General features: G+C 31.5%; 2 protein-coding genes across 2 annotated transcripts; both read right to left on the bottom strand.

Annotated features, from left to right (window-relative positions):
* Positions 1-2,977: 2,977 nt before the first annotated feature.
* Positions 2,978-4,411, bottom strand: LOC114752963 (mitochondrial metalloendopeptidase OMA1-like). The gene is made up of 3 exons (XM_028941637.1): positions 4,124-4,411; positions 3,639-4,040; positions 2,978-3,133 (listed from the first exon to the last, which is right to left on the bottom strand). Exons 1-3 carry the CDS (start codon positions 4,409-4,411, stop codon positions 2,978-2,980), a joined length of 846 nt encoding a protein of 281 aa, XP_028797470.1.
* Positions 4,412-9,091: 4,680 nt separating this feature from the next.
* On the bottom strand, positions 9,092-10,625 carry LOC114752962 (mitochondrial metalloendopeptidase OMA1-like). The gene is made up of 2 exons (XM_028941636.1): positions 9,867-10,625; positions 9,092-9,241 (listed from the first exon to the last, which is right to left on the bottom strand). Exons 1-2 carry the CDS (start codon positions 10,623-10,625, stop codon positions 9,092-9,094), a joined length of 909 nt encoding a protein of 302 aa, XP_028797469.1.
* Between the last annotated feature and the right edge of the window lie 8,577 nt (positions 10,626-19,202).

The raw sequence follows: 19,202 nt of genomic DNA, 5'->3' as shown, positions 1-19,202 counted from the left end.
ACAGGAACATAGATGCTTACAATTCTTGTTAATCAAACACCAAAATCTTCCCACTACTTGCTATAGCAGTAAAGGCAGAATTTCCATGACCACTCACCACTAACACCTCCCACTTCTTCAATCCATCCAAATGTGACGTCATACTAAAATGTGACCGTTGTCGGTTAATCTCATCCTCGTATGCATCAATTATGTCCTGAGCCATCCTTCTCACCCGTATGCTTTCAGCTTGTGTCTGGGGCACTACTATTCTCTCTTCAAAAGGCTCTTTCTTTTTCTTCACATACAGCTCTGTAATCTTCTTCAATGTTGACTCGGAGAAAATAATTAAACGAGTTTTTTATGATAGGGAACAATTTCCAAATCATTATATACTGTCAGTGCTAAATATAAAAGTTAGTTGACTAATTTGAAATGATTAAAAAAATAAATTTAGTTATTTATAATATAAGTGTTGTCTTTCCTAAAATATCCTTGTTAATAAAGTATATTGACTAGAATTATCATTATTGGAAGGATTACCTTAAATAAAAACAGATAAACATGAGAGACAAAATAGATTGGGGTTTTATATTGAAAACAAAAATAAAAATCAAACGAAGTCTTATATTTAGGACAGGAGCTAGTATACTTTTGGAATAAACCCTGAACAACATGTTGCTATCATCAAGCCACCAACAAGAAACCACCGTCTAATAAGACCTCGTGGCTTACGATGTTGCTGCTGCACATTGTTGTACTGATCCACATAGTAAAATCTCCTAGCCTCATTGAGAAATGGATTAGAAAATAAGTTCTTTTTGGCTCTCAGCGATGGAATCCCAATATGAAACTTAGCTCTATTCCATGCAGGTACCAGTAATTGTTCCAACTGGGAAATCTTGTTGTTGGGTATCAAAATTTGGGCATTGGGCATGAACCTCGACGAGCAACTTCGAAATAAATAAAAAACAAGCTTTCCTGATCTTACGTTAGACCCCGCGATTGTCGTAGAAAGTCGATTGAGCAGATCACCAAATTGTTATCTGAGATTGAACAATATGTGATTATTCGGAGGTAACGTTCCTTCAGTAACGAGCAAGACGAAGAAATAGCTAAAGTGGACACGTGTTCATATTCTGAAAGTGATTGTTAGTTGGTTAGATGCATTCATATGGTAGTTGCAGAAGGTTGTGGAAAGAGATATACTTGGTATAATTCTGAAATTGAGTTACGAGCGAGTTAAAAATTTAAGGAATGAGTTGCAATGAGTCATAATTGAGAGAGTGTGTTAATTATAAGTGATTTAAAATTTGATAGAGTAAAAAGATAAATTTTCTCTAAATTTTATATACAAGCTTAATTTTATCTTTTTTTACTGTTAAAAATAGAAGCAGTCAAATCAATTAAAAAAAACTAGGGATTTCACATTTAAAATTAAATTAGTGTCATTAATTTGAATTTTTTATCAAAAAAATAATTTGAAATTTTCATAATAAGTTATGGATGTTACGATCTTTTATATTATGAATAATAAAATTATTTTGATCTTGATTAAAATCATAAAAATAATTTATTATTAGTTGTTTTCCAAATTTTATAATTTTTTTTATCAACATCTTCGTTCATCTATTGTTCTAATTGACACCATCATGCATCAAATGTCGCAAGCAGCCAACCATATACAAAAATATGTACTGGTAATTGTTTTTAGTCTCTATTTTGGGTTAACAAAACATTGGAATTTGTGACAAATTAGCTCTTTATTTGAAGTAGGAAGAACTGTTATTGGAATATGTGCCATGAACATCGGTATTGAAATGTCAAAGTGCACTTGGCTTCAATCAGGCTTATTGGTCTGTAATTGTCGTTATAATTGTGATGCTTAGTTTGATTGAGGATTTTTTTTTAATATTTTTTCTGAATCTGATACTACCTCCATTCCTTAATATAAGACCCTATTTGACTTTTATTTTGGTCCTAAATATAAAACCCCAATCCACTTTGTCTCTTATATTTATACATTTTTTTTCCAAAGTAGCCTTTCTAATAATAATAGTTCTAGTCAATACACTTGATTAGTAAGGATATTTTAGGAAAGACAACACATATTTAGGACAAATAACTAACTCAACTTATTTCTTTAATCTCCTCAAATTAGTCAACTGGCTTTTATAATTAGGACCGGAGGTAGTATTATCGTATTATTTATAAGAGGGTTTAAGCAAAAACCTCGTGTATTAATTCTATATTCTGAAGTGATGTTTATAAGAGTGCTTATGCAATCACAAGAAATCAGTAAGAGATGAAAATAAAATGATCCGGTTAGGGGGTGTTCATATAATTTAGCCTTTTTATTTTATTTTCTTAAGAAAACATTATGTCAAAATCATCATATAATCATCATTGTTTTGAATATTTAATTTGTAGAAACAAGGCTGAGAACATGATGAAATTTGAAGGAAATACTAATAAGGATAATTTTTTGACATGATAATTAAAAATTTAAAATGTAGCCATGCCTTCCAGTAAAAGCCTCCCAACCAAACGAATTAAGCAAACAAGTTTGTAATAAACCTCAACTTCTACTTTGACATCCTCGTAAGTATATAGAAAGAGGTTCGTTCATGATCTTAGGATATGACAGATATTCTGCCCTTAGTTTTGGAGGTGGGTGGGAAATATTGTTGTCGTCCCACGACTTGTCCGTCTTCTCCAACAATTTCGGGGCCTCCCTGGGGTCATATCCAGCTAAAGCACTTAATCGCATCCCAATGTAATCTGCTTCTAATTGTTGCCTGCAATGTTGTGATGAAATTAATTAGGCTATATATATATATATATATATCATGTTCTTGGTTAGAATCACAATTTTATTTCAACACACATAAAACCTACCAATATATAAACAAGGAGCTTAATAGAGTCACATATAGAGCCAATTAATAAGTGATGTTCACAATTAATTAGTAATTGAGAGTGTGTGTGTGTGTGTAGCTTACATCCAAAAGATACGCATGTTGATGGTACGTTTAGCAAAATGATCCTTGAATGCATCCCACAAGCCAATTGGATTGAGTATGGACTCTAGAATCTTGAAGCCATAAGCTCTTGTCAGGTTTTCAGCAGTATGTCGAGCCACAATATGCCCAATCTAAAAGACCATAACATGTATTAGATGTAATATTAATATGTGCAATCAGTATCAATAAGAGTAGTTTAAAGATTAAAAAAAAAAAAAAAGTAAAGGTGCTTCCAGTACCTTGACCTCACTTCTCAGCATTCAACACCCCGATCTTATTTCACAGGTGTATTCAGTACTCTGATCTATTTTATAATGTATCTAGCTCTTTGATCTCACTCTAATATTATTATATTTTTCAGTTACATCAAGAAGGTTAGGGTGCTAGATTTACCAAAAAGATAAGATAAGAGTGTTAGATGCATCATAAAGAATGATTACGATGTTGGATGCTATTTTGCCCCCAAAAAAATGATGAATTTAGGAGAAAAAGCTGATCCAATTCAAGTCTTAAATTTAGGCTTAGAGCAAAACGCCTAACTAGCTCCTACCTTTAGTACGGGAAGGAGTATGTAAGGAACCAACCATACAATATGCATATATATATGTGTGTGTATATAGACACACACATCCATACCTCCCTTCCAATGAGGAATGCCATCTCTACATCACTTGTGGCATGCTCAAACATCCAATCAAACACCACAATCTTCCCACTACTCGCTATAGCAGTAAAGGCAGAATTTCCATGACCACTCACCACTAACACCTCCCACTTCTTCAATCCATCCAAATGTGACGTCGCACTAAATTGTGACCCTTGTCGGTTAATCTCATCCTCGTATGCATCAATTATGTCCTGAGCTATCCTTCTTACCCGTATGCTTTCAGCTTGTGTCTGGGGCAATACTCTCTCTTCAAAACGCTCTTTCTTTTTCTTCACATACTGCTCTCTAATCTTCTTCAACGTTGACTCGGAGAACAGAATTAAACGAGTCCTTTTATGGTAGGGAACAATCTCCAAATGATCATAGTATATCTTTAGAATAAGCCCTGAACAACATGTTACTATCATTAAGACACCAACAAGAAACCACCGTCTAATAAGACCTCGTGGCTTACGATATGTTGCTGCTGCACATTATTGTACTGATCCACATAGTAAAATCTCCTAGCCTCATTGAGAAATGGATCAGACAATAAGTTCTTGTTGGCTCTCTGCGATACGAGAGAGTGATAAGATGGAGTCCTAATATGAAACTTGGCTCTATTCCATGCAGGAACCAGTAACTGTTCAAACTGGGAAATCCTTTTGTTGGTTATCAAAATTTGGGCGTTGGGCATGAACCTCGAAGAGCAGCTTCGAAAAGAATCAAAAACAAGCTTTCCTGATCTTACGCGAGACCCCATGATTGTCGTAGAATGTAGATTGAGCAGATCACCAAATTGTTGTCTGAGATTGAACAATATGTGATTATTTCGAGGCAGTGTTTCGTTAAATAGCAAGACAAGAAATAGCTAAAGTGGACACGTGTTCATATTCTGAAAGTGTTTGTTAGTTAGTTAGATGCGTTCAAATGGTAGTTGCAGAAGGTTGTGGAGAGAGATATTATTTGTATCATACCAACGGGAGAAATTCTTGCGTACACCTGGAGTTTATAATTGAGAGACTGTGTTAATTATACTACCTTTGTTCCTACTTATAAGATTCTGTTTGTAGTTTATAAATAAGGTCTTATAGTTAAAACAGGAAATAGTACGTGATTTAAAATTTGATGGATTAGAAGATGAATTTTCCTTAAATTATATATACAAGTTTAATTTTATCTTTTCTGTAATGTTAACATTCGAAGCAGTGAAATTAATAAAAAACCCCGGATTTCAAACTTCAAAATTAAATTACTGTCAATTAATTTGAATTTTTTTGTAAAAAAATAATTTGAAGTTTTCATAATGAGTTAGGGATGTTAAGATCTTTTATGTTATGAATAATAAAATTATGTTGATTTCGATTAAAATCATAAAATAATTTATTATTAATTGTTTTGCAAATTTTATAATTTGTTTATCAACATTTTCGTTCATCTGTTATATATCTAATTGAGACCAACATGTATTAGATGTCACAAGCAGCCAACCAAATACAAAAATATACGTGCTAAGAACGTTGGTTCCTATAATTGCTTTTAGTCTCTATTTTGGGGTAAAAAACATTGGTTCTTTGTAATTTTACAAGGACTTAAATCTAAGTCTGACAGTGTTCACTTCGCTGAAATGTAGCGTTATCGCTACATAAATTAGGCTAATGTGACCCCTCATCCGTGGGTTCAGCTGGCGAAGGGGTTGGACTTTCTCATCAAAACCCTGGGGAGTGCTACTTTGTTGTGGCTCCAGTCGCAGCGCTGGGGGAGGCATCTCCACAGCGTAGTGAAGCTGGGTGATTCCTACTTATTAGGCCAGAAAAAAAGGGCTTGCTTGTCATGCTCCCGTACCCCATAAGGACAGGCTCCAGTGGATCAAGCGTTAGGTGCCCTGCCCTTAGATCGTGGGTGAGCCCGATTCCTTTCCTAAAATTTTGTCAACAAAAAAAAAATTAGGCTAATGTGAACTGATTATTAATGTCACTTAATATAAAGATCAAAACCAAAACTGGTTAAAAATATAAAAATCAAAATAAAAACTCATTAAAAGTATGGAAACTGACGAGTGAGTTTTTTTTTTTTGGGTCAAGACGAGTGAGTTTAATCTTATAAGAAAAAAATGCGACTTAAAATTCTCGGCGTCATGTAACAATGTGCCCTGAACAACAATGCGTACTTTCCCAATGATCATAGTATGTCTTCACATCTTAAAAGATAGTTAGATGGCCTATTTCATTTTTCTCCACGTTTATTTTAAAAAGAGGGGTTTAGAATTCACCATTTCTTATACATATTTTTTTAGCATAAGAAAAGTTAATCTTCCATGCATATTCTTTCTTTCTTTTCTTTTCTTTTCTTTTCTTTTTTTTCCTAAGAAGCCATGAAACTTTGTACCTTAAAAGCAGGGCTAATATTCAAAAGACCTCTTTGAACCTTGGGTGTGTTACACATTACTTCCGTAAGTCATAGAAGTTTAAAATTAAGATTATGAAGTTTCATATTTTGATCATCAACTCTGTTACCGTTAAAGCTGCCGTTAAATTTAACGATTTCATGCCATCTCACTTTTTTTTTTTTTTTAATTTGAACAATATGCCATGTCACTCTAATAAATAACACTTGGCATTGAGATGAAATTTTGAAATAGAGTCAAATTATCACTTTGTAAAAGTCATTGTTGTTTTGACTTGAATATTAAAAGTGCAATTCATATTAAAAGGTCTTCATTGTATCCTGAAAAAAATTCATCAATCAACCCAACTTACACTTTATAAGATAAGAATAAGTAAGGGCATATTAAGCATAAAAGAAAGTCATGCCCACGCCTTGAGGCCCATTTAAAATAGCTTATAAATAATTTTTCAATCATGATTTACAGAATACGAGATAAACATATGAAAGAAATTTTGTTTCGGCTTACATGAAATGTGCTTATAAGTTATTTCTATCTCTTTGCCAAAGAGGATCTTAAAAACATTGTACACTACTTTCTCCTTCATCGCCTCTTTTTTTTTTTTGGGTGAAATCATCGCCTCTTTTTTACTTCAAAGAGAACTATTCTCGCCAACAAGATTTGCTTCTTTACAAGCCCCTTGATTTCAAAGGACCTTTTTACTATTGCACCATCCTGTAAGTGTTTATATGTATGTGCGTGCGCATCAACTATAATCGAGAAAAGGAAACGAGGGAGAATCTCGTCAGCACTCGATCACGGGGTCTTACTTGTATCAAAACTCATATCAAAAAGTAAAGAACAGGCCCAAAGAATTTAACCAATTCAGATGAGACATGCCTTTCTTTCTTGTCTTCTTCCTTCAGGCCGCCATCATTGATTTCCACAACGCATTGGTTACTGAGAATCGATCGGAAAGTGGAGAAGAAAACCTATTTTAATGGGAAAATAACATAATAACCCTAAGTATTTTAAAATTCCATGTCAATGCCAAGTGTTATTTATTAGAGATATGGCATATTGTTCAATTAAAAAAAAAAAGTGAGGTGACATAAAACTCCAGGTTTAACAACAGCTTTAACGGTAACAGAGTTGACAGTCAAAATATAAAATTCTAGAGTCTTAGTTTTAAACTTCTATAAGCTAGAGAAGTGATGTGCAACACACCCAAAGTTCAGGGAACTTTTTGGGATTTTAGCCTAAAAACAATTTTGCTATCGTTCATCATCACCATTGTTTTCAATATTTGTGGAAATTAGAGGCTGAGAATGACGAAATTTGAAGCAAATAATGAAGTTATTCTGATCACATAATTTAAATAATTTAAATTATAGTCATCCCCTCCAAAGCCCTTTATTCCAAACCCTCCCAATAACCAACCAAACAAACAAACAAGGAGGTAAACCTCAAAGTCCTACTTTATACATCCTCGTAAGTATAGAGAAAGAGGTTCCTCCATGACTTCACGACATGAGAGAAATTGTGCCCTCATTTTTGGACTTGGATAAGCACTGTTGGGAGTCCAAAGCTTGTCTATTTTCTCCAACAAGTTCGGACCTTCCCTAGGATCGTATCCAGCCAAAGCACTTAAACACATCCCAATGTAATCTGCTTCATACTCTTGCCTGAAACAGCTACATCACATTGCATCACAAAATGGCTATGCTACATTCTTAGAATAAGAATTTTATCACTAGCGCCAATTTTTAATACAAGCTAGATAACTGATCTGTAAATATTAAAAAAATAATTATAAATTGGTTATTTATAGTAAATATATGTTGAGTTTCCTAAAGTACCATCTTTAATCATGTGCAGTGAAAATATCTTTTGATAGAAACCTCCTTAATATATATAATAAATAGGAACATTTTTGGAAGAAATTATAAATTTAGGAAACAAAGTAAAATTAGGTTTTATAATTATGACTAAATCCAACCGCTAAATAGTACTTATACTAAAGAGTGAAGGTTGTGTTTCAACCAATGTTATTAAACCCGGACCGGACCAGATGGTCCAACTGGTTTGACCGTCACCCAGTGATACAAGCGGTTGGTTCAAATACTTCAGGCCGTCTTATGCTTTCAGCCGGATTCAGCCGTTTCGAACCGCCTTTTGAGCCGGAATCCGGATTTGAGCCCGGAACCGGAGCGGATTTGAGTAAACTGGACGGTTTTGAGCTTACCTTTTCTAGCAAAAAAAAACCTTTAGATCTGATATATTTCGTCATTCCTCTGGGATGATTTTACACTTTTGCTAAAATACCACGTCTTCTTCAATTCTCTGTGCTTCCTTTCCTCCGTCATTGTTGTTCGTTGGTTAATCTTCATCCTCAAGCAAGTGAGCAAGCTTCACTTCTTCCCTCTATCGTGACTTCCAATCTCCCCTTGCCCAAAGTTGTACGTCTTAGATAATGGCGAAGCTAATGGAAGAATGCAGCAACTCACTCTCACTCTCTCCGCAAAAGGTCCTTTTTTTTCCGTCTCTAGATTCTTCTCCCTACCCTTGTCCTTATCTGTGAAGATTTATTTTATGTTTTCTAAACTTTTCTTCTTGTGATTAGTCCAGCATAATCCACGTGTAGTGTACTGCTCATCCTAGTGTGCGCGTCTAATTTAACTTATGAGAATGTGTAGTGAAGGCCCAAAATCAACGCTTGCCAGAAACAATCAAATGGGAGCAGAATGAAAAAACTCAAAATCATTATCAAGTTAAACTATTTAAATTTATTTTTATGCTATTTAAAAATTTGATATTTTAATTTTATATATTTATTATATATACATAATATTATTTTTAATTTAATTTTTATATTACTGGTCTGACCAAACGGTCCGACTGATCTGACCGTTTGAACCATGACCCGCTGACTTTTCCGGTTCGATGTCCGGTCCGGTTTTTAAAACATTGGTTTCAACACATCAAGCCTACCAATAAAGCCATAGAGCCAATTAAAAGATGTAAATTAATCAGTAATTGAGTGTGAAGATATATAGCTTACTTCCAAAAGGTAGCGATGGCATGAGCAGCATATTTATTCATGAATGCATCCCACAAGCCAATTGGATTGAGCATGGACTTCATAATGCGAAAGCGATACGCTGTTGTCAAGTTTTCCGCATAATGTCTTGCCACAATATGCCCAATCTATAACAAAGTACCATGCCAAATATAAAAATGCATAATTAATAACGAGCCAAATAACTACAACACCATTTATATGTGTGTGTGAACATTACTCATATTAAATCCCTTATACAGATTATGTCAACTTCTCCCACCATAAATAGCCATGTGTCTTTTTTTTCATGTACATTTATAACTTAATTATAATATTTTAAAAATTGTAATTGGAAAACTTGGACATAATAACATATAGGGTTAAAGTGTATTCATCACCCCGAATTATTTTGTCACAATATCCTAAAATATTTTATGATGTAATTTTGTTCTTGAAGTATTAATATTTTTCAAAAGCAGTTATGCTTTTAAAGTATTATTTCATTAGTACTTTTAATTTCGTCATTAACTCCTCAAAAGGTTCGTTAAATGAATGAATATCAAACAGGATGCTGAATGTATCTGACAAACAATTTAAAGGCACAAGACACATATTTAAAGGTGCTGGATGTATTTTAAAAAAATACTTCAAACCACATAACACTTTAGGATGCTGAGCACATCTAACAAAATACTTTGATTTACCAGACTCACTTTAACACAAATATAAGTAACTTGCCCCAAGTATTGTCTTTTATACACACACACTCACCTCATGTCCAAGGAGGAATGCTACCTCTGCGTCACTTTTGAGATGCTCAGGCATCCCATCAAACATCACAGTCTTATCACACGGCACATGAAAGGCGTCTCCAGAACCACTCACCACTAACTCCTCCCACTTCAATCCGTCCAAATGTGACCTCGCAGTACTAAGTTGTGACCCTCCGCGCTGAATCTCAGCCTCGCATGCATCAATTATATCCTGAGCTATCCTTCTTACCCGAATGCTTTCAGGGTGTGCATCAGGCAATATTCTGTCTCCAAAAGACTCACTCTTTCCCTTGAAATACGTCTCTCCACTGCTCCTCAATTGAGACTCAGAAATGAGAATTAAACGAGTCCGTTTGTGATAGGGAACGGATTCTAAATGATCATAGTATATCTTGGCACAAACCCCTGAATAAATCAACAAACCAACAAGAAACCACCTTCTAAGACGTCGCGGCTTACGTTGATCCTGCTGCTGCACATTATAAACATAGTAAAATCTCCTTGCCTCATTGAGAAATGGGTTACATAAGTTCCTGTTGGCTCTACCTTGTAATCCTAGTCGCTGTGATGCAAGACTGTGCGATGAAATCCCGATATGAAATTTCACTCTATTCCATGCAGGCATCAATAAGAAGTGTTCATGCTGGGAAAATCTTTTATTGGGTAGCAAAATTTGGGTTTTCGGCACAATCCTCCAAGAGCAACTTCGAAAAGAATCAAAGAGAAGCTTTCCTGATCTTCTTCCATGTGAACCCATGACCGTAGGAGGTAAGTTGAGCAGATAACGAGATTCTTATCTGGGATTCAACAATATATGTTTCTTAATCGAAGCATATTCTTCATGAAGTGGATATTGTGATAAAGGGAAAAGGAAGCATAAGGTGAAAAAAGGGATCAGGGAAGTCATCAAACAACACATTAAGAGGTCTGATCTCACCATCAAAGACGGATCATAATGTGCAATTTTTATAAATGCATTGTTTTTTTAGAATTCTTTTCTCGGATAAAATTATCTGAGAGAACTTCTCTACAAATTTCTCCTAGACTTTCTGTTATTTTGATTTTCTCTCGAAGTTTCTCTAGAAAAATGAACCAGGAGAAAAATATAAGAGAGGAAGTGCGCATTTGATGGTAGAAAAATTTTGTCAAGGGTTCTCTTTGATTTTGTTGAGAGACAATTTCTCTCAAAAATATTCCAAGAAAAAATACACGTTCTATCCTGGAGAAAACTTCACTTTAAAATCTTCCCTAACCATCATTTAGGTTGTAGTTCATTTTACTAGCGCCAAAGTGCATCAATAATATACCCAAAGTTCAATCAAACCCACAAATCGACAATAGCTTCAGATCAAGCCCATAAAATCAGCAATGGAACCCACAATCAAACAAAAACACAGTTGTTCAGCTTAATCATCAAATTTCGTAAATTGCAGGATAATTTTGTCCATTTACAGGAAGGAAAAGGAATTGGATGAGGTGATCGAGCAGATTTAGATGCACAGAATAAAAATAAAGTAGAAATTTAACAGGAAGGGATGAAAAGCAAGAGGGCAAAAACAAAAGCAAAAATGGAAGGCATAAAAAAACAGCAAAATCAAAATCCAAAATGGTTACCGGTGAAATCGAAGGTCTAAGTTTAGAGAGCCACACTATCGGCCGTCTCGCTGTCGCGTCTTCTTCCTCAGCACTATCGCAGGCGAAACGGTGAGAGAGAAGACGGTGGTGGGTGAGAGGGAGTGAGGAGATCGCCGGCTATGGGGAGAACAACGAGAAGTTTGGGTGGCTTCGGCTGTGGCGTGAAATGGAGAGTGCATGAACGAGGAGAAGAAAGGAGCGAAGTCAGGGCCCCGGAGTGTGTATTTTTTTATTTTATTCTATTTTTTAAATCTGGGTCGTCAAGTGAAAAATAATAATAATTTTTTTCCCATCCCGAGGCTACTCCTCACAATTAAAAAAAAAAAGAAAAAAAACTTTTTCGGTCATCCATTCTCTCGAGCCACCTCTTTCCTATTTACGTGACAACGTTAAACAATGGCAGAGAAAGAAGCGCAGCGAATAACAGGTAAAATAGTAGGATTCTGTCGCTCTTTTTTAGGAGAATTACAATCAAATTTTATAAAGAGAAATAATTACTAAAAAGTTCTAATAACAATTTTGACAGCGTATAATGACAAGTTCTATAGTGAGAATGACAATTTCTGGGATTTGTTTTTCAATTGTTTTCCTTGCTTGGAACCTGATTGTAATTCTCTCCCCTTTTTTTGTCCAGCTGTATCTTTTTTAAAAAAAAATTTGAGTCAAGTACTCCTTTTTTTTTTAAATACAATTAAAACTTAAGTGTTATAAATAAAGAAAAAAATAAAAAAGAATCATACAGAGGAAGAGATGGTCAACAAGAGAGAGTATTTGTCATTCTATTCAAGAGTTCTAAATACAGTATATATGGCTTCTATTTGTAGGCACAACTTTACACCTTTGATAGAATCTACAAATTACATAATAATAGGAGATAATTGTGAGATATAGAGATAATGGGATATATTGGACATTATAAGAGATATAGAAGATAATGGGAAATATATAGATATCCACAAAGATATTATTATATTCATAACACTCCCCCTTGAATGTCCAATGTATATGAATGTGCTTTGTTAAAAAATTCTAATTGGGAAAAACCCTGTGGGACAAAAACCTAGCGAAAAAAGAGAGTACATCATTCATTGATACACTATGTAATCCTATCTCATTAAAAACCTTGTTAGAAAAACTCAGTGGGACAAAATCATAGACAAGAAAGAAAAAAGAGTACAACGTGTATCAACTCCCCATCTTGGCAATATCAGTTAACATTTTCGAGCCTACAAAGTCTAATATAACGAACAAGCCTTTCAAATATTATAGTGAGATAAAAATGTTAAATATGAATTTCATAATCTTCTGAAAATTATGAGACGAATAGTCCTTTTATGATTTACCCATACATAGATCATACTGTGATTTCTTGACATAAGGATCAAACAAAAATACTTGATCTATATAGCCATTAAGATTAGTCTTGGGTACCTTCAAATAAAATAATATTACCTCCACAACACCTTTAAAATAACAAAGAATATTTTTAACTTCATTCTAACATCTTCATGTTGATAAAAAAGTATATCATGCTAATCAACAAATGATATATCAGATCCTATATGGCTAGATAGATATATAAATGGATTAGTAGCACTAAGATGTGGTGCTTCTAGACCAAGTGTTTATTCATTACTTTATGGAGGTCTAAATTGATCTTTAGTCCATATCTAAATATCTTGCAATTACCGAAACATATAATAGATGTTACTTATCCACATAATGGATGTGACTTATCTATATGTTATTTCCAAAACTTTCATTTCAAAATTTTTCTTTAAGTAATTCACAGCTTTTGAAAACTCATCAGGAGTTTCGATGCTATTATCATAAATAGTACTGATAGCAAACTCATTTTGAATCTTTTCACAAATAGACAAGTTGAAATATGTTTAGATCATTCCTTCAATCGATATTAACCACATATGCCTCATATAGAGACTTAATTGAATAGTATTCTTGAGAACATAATTATACGTTTCTAGAAACTTAAATCCTTCAAGGATTTTTATACACTATGATCCAAATATATTCATGTGTCGGATCATTTGAATTTATACAGGGATTTGAATCTTTCTGGGATTTACATATAATTTCACTATAAAGTGAATTATACGTTACAGTTATATATTTCTAAGACGCACATGAAAAAACTTCATTTATTATCAGACTGTAAGATTGAAAAGACATGTAATTTAATCTACCACAGGACTCTTTATTATGCAAGTGCCTATTTACATGATACTAGCATAACACTTTAAGTACGTGAGCTAGGGATACACAAATCCCTGTTCTATTGCGTTTTTTTCTTTTCTGTTGGCCAACCGTTTTTCTATCTATATGTCATGACAGATTTATATATAATATCCTCATTGGATCATGTAATATCATCAATAAAATTATTATCAACAATTTTATTCTTTTATTAGTCCCTTTTTCTTTTATGACATAACATATCAAGATCTCTTCATTACTTTCAGACACTTAAACCTCTTCAGGGTCAAATAGTTATGCCTTAACTTCTTTTGCAATTCATGCCTCTTTAGTATAACCATCATGATCATTTGCTCTCTTTTTTTCTTTCAAAAAACTGATCATACTCTCATGTTTTTAGCATGTCTTCAAGAATAGGAGCACTTTTAATTGAAATTTAAGAATTAAAAATTCTCATTTGAATCGGTAATTGCATCTAACAGATATTAATAATATTTTATGAACGCAATACTTTATGAACTTCTAGTTCATACTACTATATTTGAAGATCTACATTTGATAGTAAAAATATATTTTATGTGTTTTCTTTTCCAGTTATATTTTCTCCCCCTCATATTGGGAACATGCAGTATAGGTCTCCTAAATCCATAAATCTCCTTTAGAAATATTATTTTGTTTCATTTAGAGACAACACAAGAATAAAGAGATTCTTATCCAACAGTAATCCCAACTTACTTTTAATATCCATCTATGTGCATTATTGCGGTGCAATAATAGATATTGCACATTCTAAGATGAAAAATATTTGGCTCCTGACCAAAAGCAAATTATAATGGGAGAATTCACAATATATTGTTGGCTTGATGTATTTATGTGCAAAAATATATAAAATCAATCATCCCAACACTCAAATGAGAATTTTATTCTCATAAACTCTGGTCTAACTATTTATGGAGGCTTTTACTAAGCATATAATTATCAGCAACGTGAGGAACAATCACTAGCAATCTCAACGAGAATCATATTGATTTCATAATCAGGAACTTATGTACTCAATGTAATTATTTGGACATATTTGCAAATTTCAGGTTGCAAGTTGATCATAAACACCTGTGACTATTTTATAAATGCATTTTTCACTTATAAAGTATTACTTTGATCCACATGGTGTCTAAATGGACCCATATATAAATTTGATAATTATAAATCTGCACAGATCCGATTTTGAGTACAGCTAGTGATGTTCTCTTATTTAGTTCTTTTGAGAACAAATAGTAAATAAAAATTCTTGAATCATATATCATTTTTAAAGAATCTTCTAGTTCTTTAATAAATGATAATGCACATTTTTTTCATGATATTTTGTATTATTATGATCCGAGATGATCTGATCGGTCATGCCAAATTATAAATACATAAATTTATGGTTTATTATAAAATTATTCTCAATTATTGGTAAACTTCTTATTACCTTAATATTTCACAAGGAATATGTTACTCCTCCAATCCTAAATATAAGACCCCTTTTATAGTATAATTTACATTATAAAAAGGGTCTTATATTTAAGATGGGGGAGTATCAATTATAGATTTTATTTTTAGGATAACAAATTCTGATATAACTCTTCTAGAGCTATATTTTTTATCTTTTACCTCGTGATAGAAATTTGTACACTCATGGGGATTGAGTGACATAGACTCTTAGCCTTTTTTCAAAAGAAATATGAGATGTAACTAATGATATAATATTAATGATAACAAATTCTATCCACCATGATTCACACTTGTATTCTAACAATCTTCTCCTCAAGTGAGTCATAAATATATATTTTTTATTTCTGTATTTCAAATAGAGTGAATACTATATAGTAAGTTAATAACATATCTTTAACTTAGAAATCTAAATGCTTCCTGATTTAGATATAATAATAGATTTCAATCTAATTAAGCTATCACCTTAAGACCCTTTGATAAATAAATATTCTAATATGTATATTTGTGAGTCATGATTTTCATTATCAATTTCTTTTTTTGCCCACAAAAATAATGGGAGGAATTATATTAGTTATTCAAAAACTATATCGATTTTGTTACCAGTTTTTCAGGAACTATATCAATATTTTGTTATTAGTTTTTCTAAAACTGTATTAATTTTTTATTACATATTGTTCTTTAGGAACTAACATATATTATTATTTCACTATATGATATACTTCACTTTTTGTTATGTTTTTTCAAAAAATGAAGTATTTTTTTAACAAAACATATATATTTTCTCAATATTTCGTTATTCGAAAACTTTATTTCTTTGTATATATTATGTAATATTTTAAAACTTATTTATAAATTTATAAATTCAACAGAAAGAGATCTATAAGGACTAAAATCAAACTATATAGATATGAATATTTGAATCATAAGCCTTCAGAACTATTTATAAGTTATTAGTCTTCAAGGCTCTATATAATAAATATATATATTTTTAAAGATCATTTGTGTCACTTAATATTTGAACCATAAGCCTTCGGGCTTTAAAAGCATCATATGTTATTATTTTTATGTCATTCAATAACATGAGTGTATTGATTGTTGACCATTTAGTAATAAGAAATTATAATATTAATAAATATCAAATTTAATGTCAAGAATATATGAGAATAAGATAAGGATAAAATTTAAGATTTAAATTAATAAGAAGTAAAATATAAATGTAACATGAAATAAGAAGAAAAAGTAAACTTTTGTACCAATACATCCTTCACTATATAATAAATAGTTTCTCATAATAAAAGACATTTGAGCCATTAGTCTTGTGGGTTATAATATTTATAGCCTTCAAATAAAAATTCTAATTACCGTAATTTTTTTCTTATAAACAAATCATATAGTGATCTTTCAGAGAATCAAAATTATATGGCTTTAGTTCATTTAATTAAAAAAAATTAAAGATACATGGCATCTAGCCATTTAATTTTAAAATAAAAAAAATCAAAGATATATGGCTTTTGATCATAAGATAGAAATGTAAAGTTATATGGGATCTAGCCATTTAATAAAATAACAAAAAAATAATATATATGACTTTCGGCCATAAGATAGAAAATCAAAGTTATATAACTACGAGTCATTTAATAAGATATAAAAAATTAGATATATATATATAGGACTTCTGGCCATAAAATAGAAAATCTAAGTTGTATGACTTCTAGTCATTTAATAAGATATCAAAAAAAAAATATATATATATATATATATATAACTTCTGGCTATAAGGTAAAAAACCAAAGTTATACAACTGCTAGCCATTTAATAAAATAAAAAAATTAAATATATATGGTTTCTAACTGTAAAATAGAAAATTCAAATTATATAACTTCTAGTCATGTAATAAAATATAAAATTATATATATATATATTTATATGGGTTCTAGTCATAAGATAAAAAGTTAAAAGTTATATGGCTTGTGATCATAATATAGAAAATCAAAATTATATGGCTTTTGTTTTAGATGATAATCCTTTAGGGAGATTTCAAGCATCAATTGAATTTATATTTATTGTCAGCATTAAAGCTTTCCAAAAGTTTATCCTCATATATTGTGATCTTTTAGGTCCACAACAAATTTTGCATTTATTTTCAGCATTTGAATTTTTTTGAGGGTTATTCCATATTTTGTGACCTTTTGGCTTCACAATGAATTTTGTCATTTACTTTCAATAAATATATTCATAGGGTATTTGCTTGAATATGACTTCTAGTCATATTATAATTATTACTCCCTCAAATTCTTTCAATTTTGGCATTAGCCATATATAATTATAATTATTGATTGGAACTCTTGGTTCTATCAAAATTAGTGACTTTAGGTCACTAAGGGATGTATAGAAATATCGACTGAAACTTCAGGTTTCATCGAAGATAGTAACATCATGTCACTAAGAAAAGAAAACAAATTTCTCATATCACAAGTAATTCAAAAAAATAATATTCATATTAAAAATAAATTGTAGTGAACAAATATAAAGTAATAATAATCTTCCATTTTAATCATGGAACCCGATATTTAAAACAACAGTTGATAATCCTTTTAAATCCATATAATGGTTTAGATTATCCTAGATAAATTAAATAGGAAAACGGATACTCCAAAATATTATATAAATGATACTCAAGATATTTTTATTTGAACAAAGCAAAAGATACTCTAGAAAAATTATAGAGTGATGCTCTAAAATTTTGCTGGGTTAGAAAGGTATATTATATGCACCTTGGTTAGAGTTTTGTACTGATAACGTGTTATAAATAAAGAAGAAATAGAAAAGAGTCATATAGAGGAAGAGAGGATCAACAAGAGAAAGTATTTCTCATTCTATTTAAGAGTTCTAAATACATTATACATGGCTTCTATTTATAGGCACGGCTTTATACCTTTGATAGAATCTACAGATTACATAATAATAGTAAATAATTGTCAGATACAGAGATAATGAGAGATATTAGAAATTATAAAAATATAGAAGATAATGGGAGATATATGGACATCCACAAAAATATTATTATATTCATAACATTAAGAGAATTATGGTCAAGTTTTAAGAATATGATTTAATTACCTTAAAATTTATTCACAAGTGAAAAGTAAGCAATTAACTACTTTTGATTCTAATTACGGTGACTAGCTTTGTTTAATGAAAAGACATTCTGATCCCTAAGGCAACACTTCATGTTGAACTGGAATTTTTAATGTTCATTTTTTTATCATGTAGGATGACTCAATGACGACTCGTAATGAATTATAAAGAATAAGAATAAAATTGCCTAGTACGAAAAAGAATAAATCATAGACTAAGAAAGTGATTTAAAAATTAAGTTATATTGACTATAGTTAAGGAATGAGTTTTGGTTGAGTATAAAAATTTTAAAACTTAAAAAAAAATTTTCCAATTAAATACTGTCTTCAATTATTAGTATAAGAGCTAATTGACTAATTAAAGTATATTAAAAAAATTAATTGAGTTAATTATTTATAATAATTAGTTGTTGTCTTCTCCAAAATATCATTGTTAATCTTTAGTATAACACGTAATGGCACCATAGAAGCATTTATGGCGGCCAATCCTCCCTGTGTGTATCCATATTCACTAAATAATAAAAATCAAATACATGCATAATGTTTTTTCTAAACTTCTTGAAGACCGTAAATGTCTGAGAAAATGACATGTAATAAAATTGAAGTCACATTTCTTTCAGACATTAATTGGTACTGATTGCTCAACTGCTGAGTTTTATGACCACACAAGTCCAACAATATGTTTTAGCAGAATCTAAAATTTTTTTATGGTTTTTTGAGCCTTCAAACCAACCGATCATCCTAAAAAATGGTCAGACTTCCCATTTCATTTTTCTCCCTTTTTATTTAGGAAAAAAGGGGTCAGAATTCACCATTTCTTGTATGAATTTTTCTTTTCTAGCATATAAGGGTAA

The sequence above is a fragment of the Neltuma alba genome, unplaced genomic scaffold (genome assembly GCF_004799145.2).
Source record: "Neltuma alba isolate B1F8T4 unplaced genomic scaffold, ASM479914v2 tig00007615_pilon, whole genome shotgun sequence".
In the NCBI taxonomy this organism is placed as follows: domain Eukaryota; kingdom Viridiplantae; phylum Streptophyta; class Magnoliopsida; order Fabales; family Fabaceae; genus Neltuma; species Neltuma alba.
Note: the sequence above shows the minus strand (reverse complement) of the source record. Positions and strands in the feature narration are given on the sequence as shown.

What these genes read in the sequence shown, in the direction of transcription:
- LOC114752963 (XM_028941637.1), bottom strand. Translation starts at nt 4,411, where the DNA reads ATGGGGTCTCGCGTAAGATCAGGAAAGCTTGTTTTTGATTCTTTTCGA. An exon ending in ATGTGCAGCAGCAACATATC is followed by an intron (nt 4,041 to 4,123) that starts GTAAGCCACGAG and finishes CTTATTCTAAAG; the next exon opens with ATATACTATGATCATTTGGA. An exon ending in CATTCCTCATTGGAAGGGAG is followed by an intron (nt 3,134 to 3,638) that starts GTATGGATGTGT and finishes ATGGTCTTTTAG; the next exon opens with ATTGGGCATATTGTGGCTCG.
- LOC114752962 (XM_028941636.1), bottom strand. Translation starts at nt 10,625, where the DNA reads ATGGGTTCACATGGAAGAAGATCAGGAAAGCTTCTCTTTGATTCTTTT. An exon ending in CATTCCTCCTTGGACATGAG is followed by an intron (nt 9,242 to 9,866) that starts GTGAGTGTGTGT and finishes ACTTTGTTATAG; the next exon opens with ATTGGGCATATTGTGGCAAG.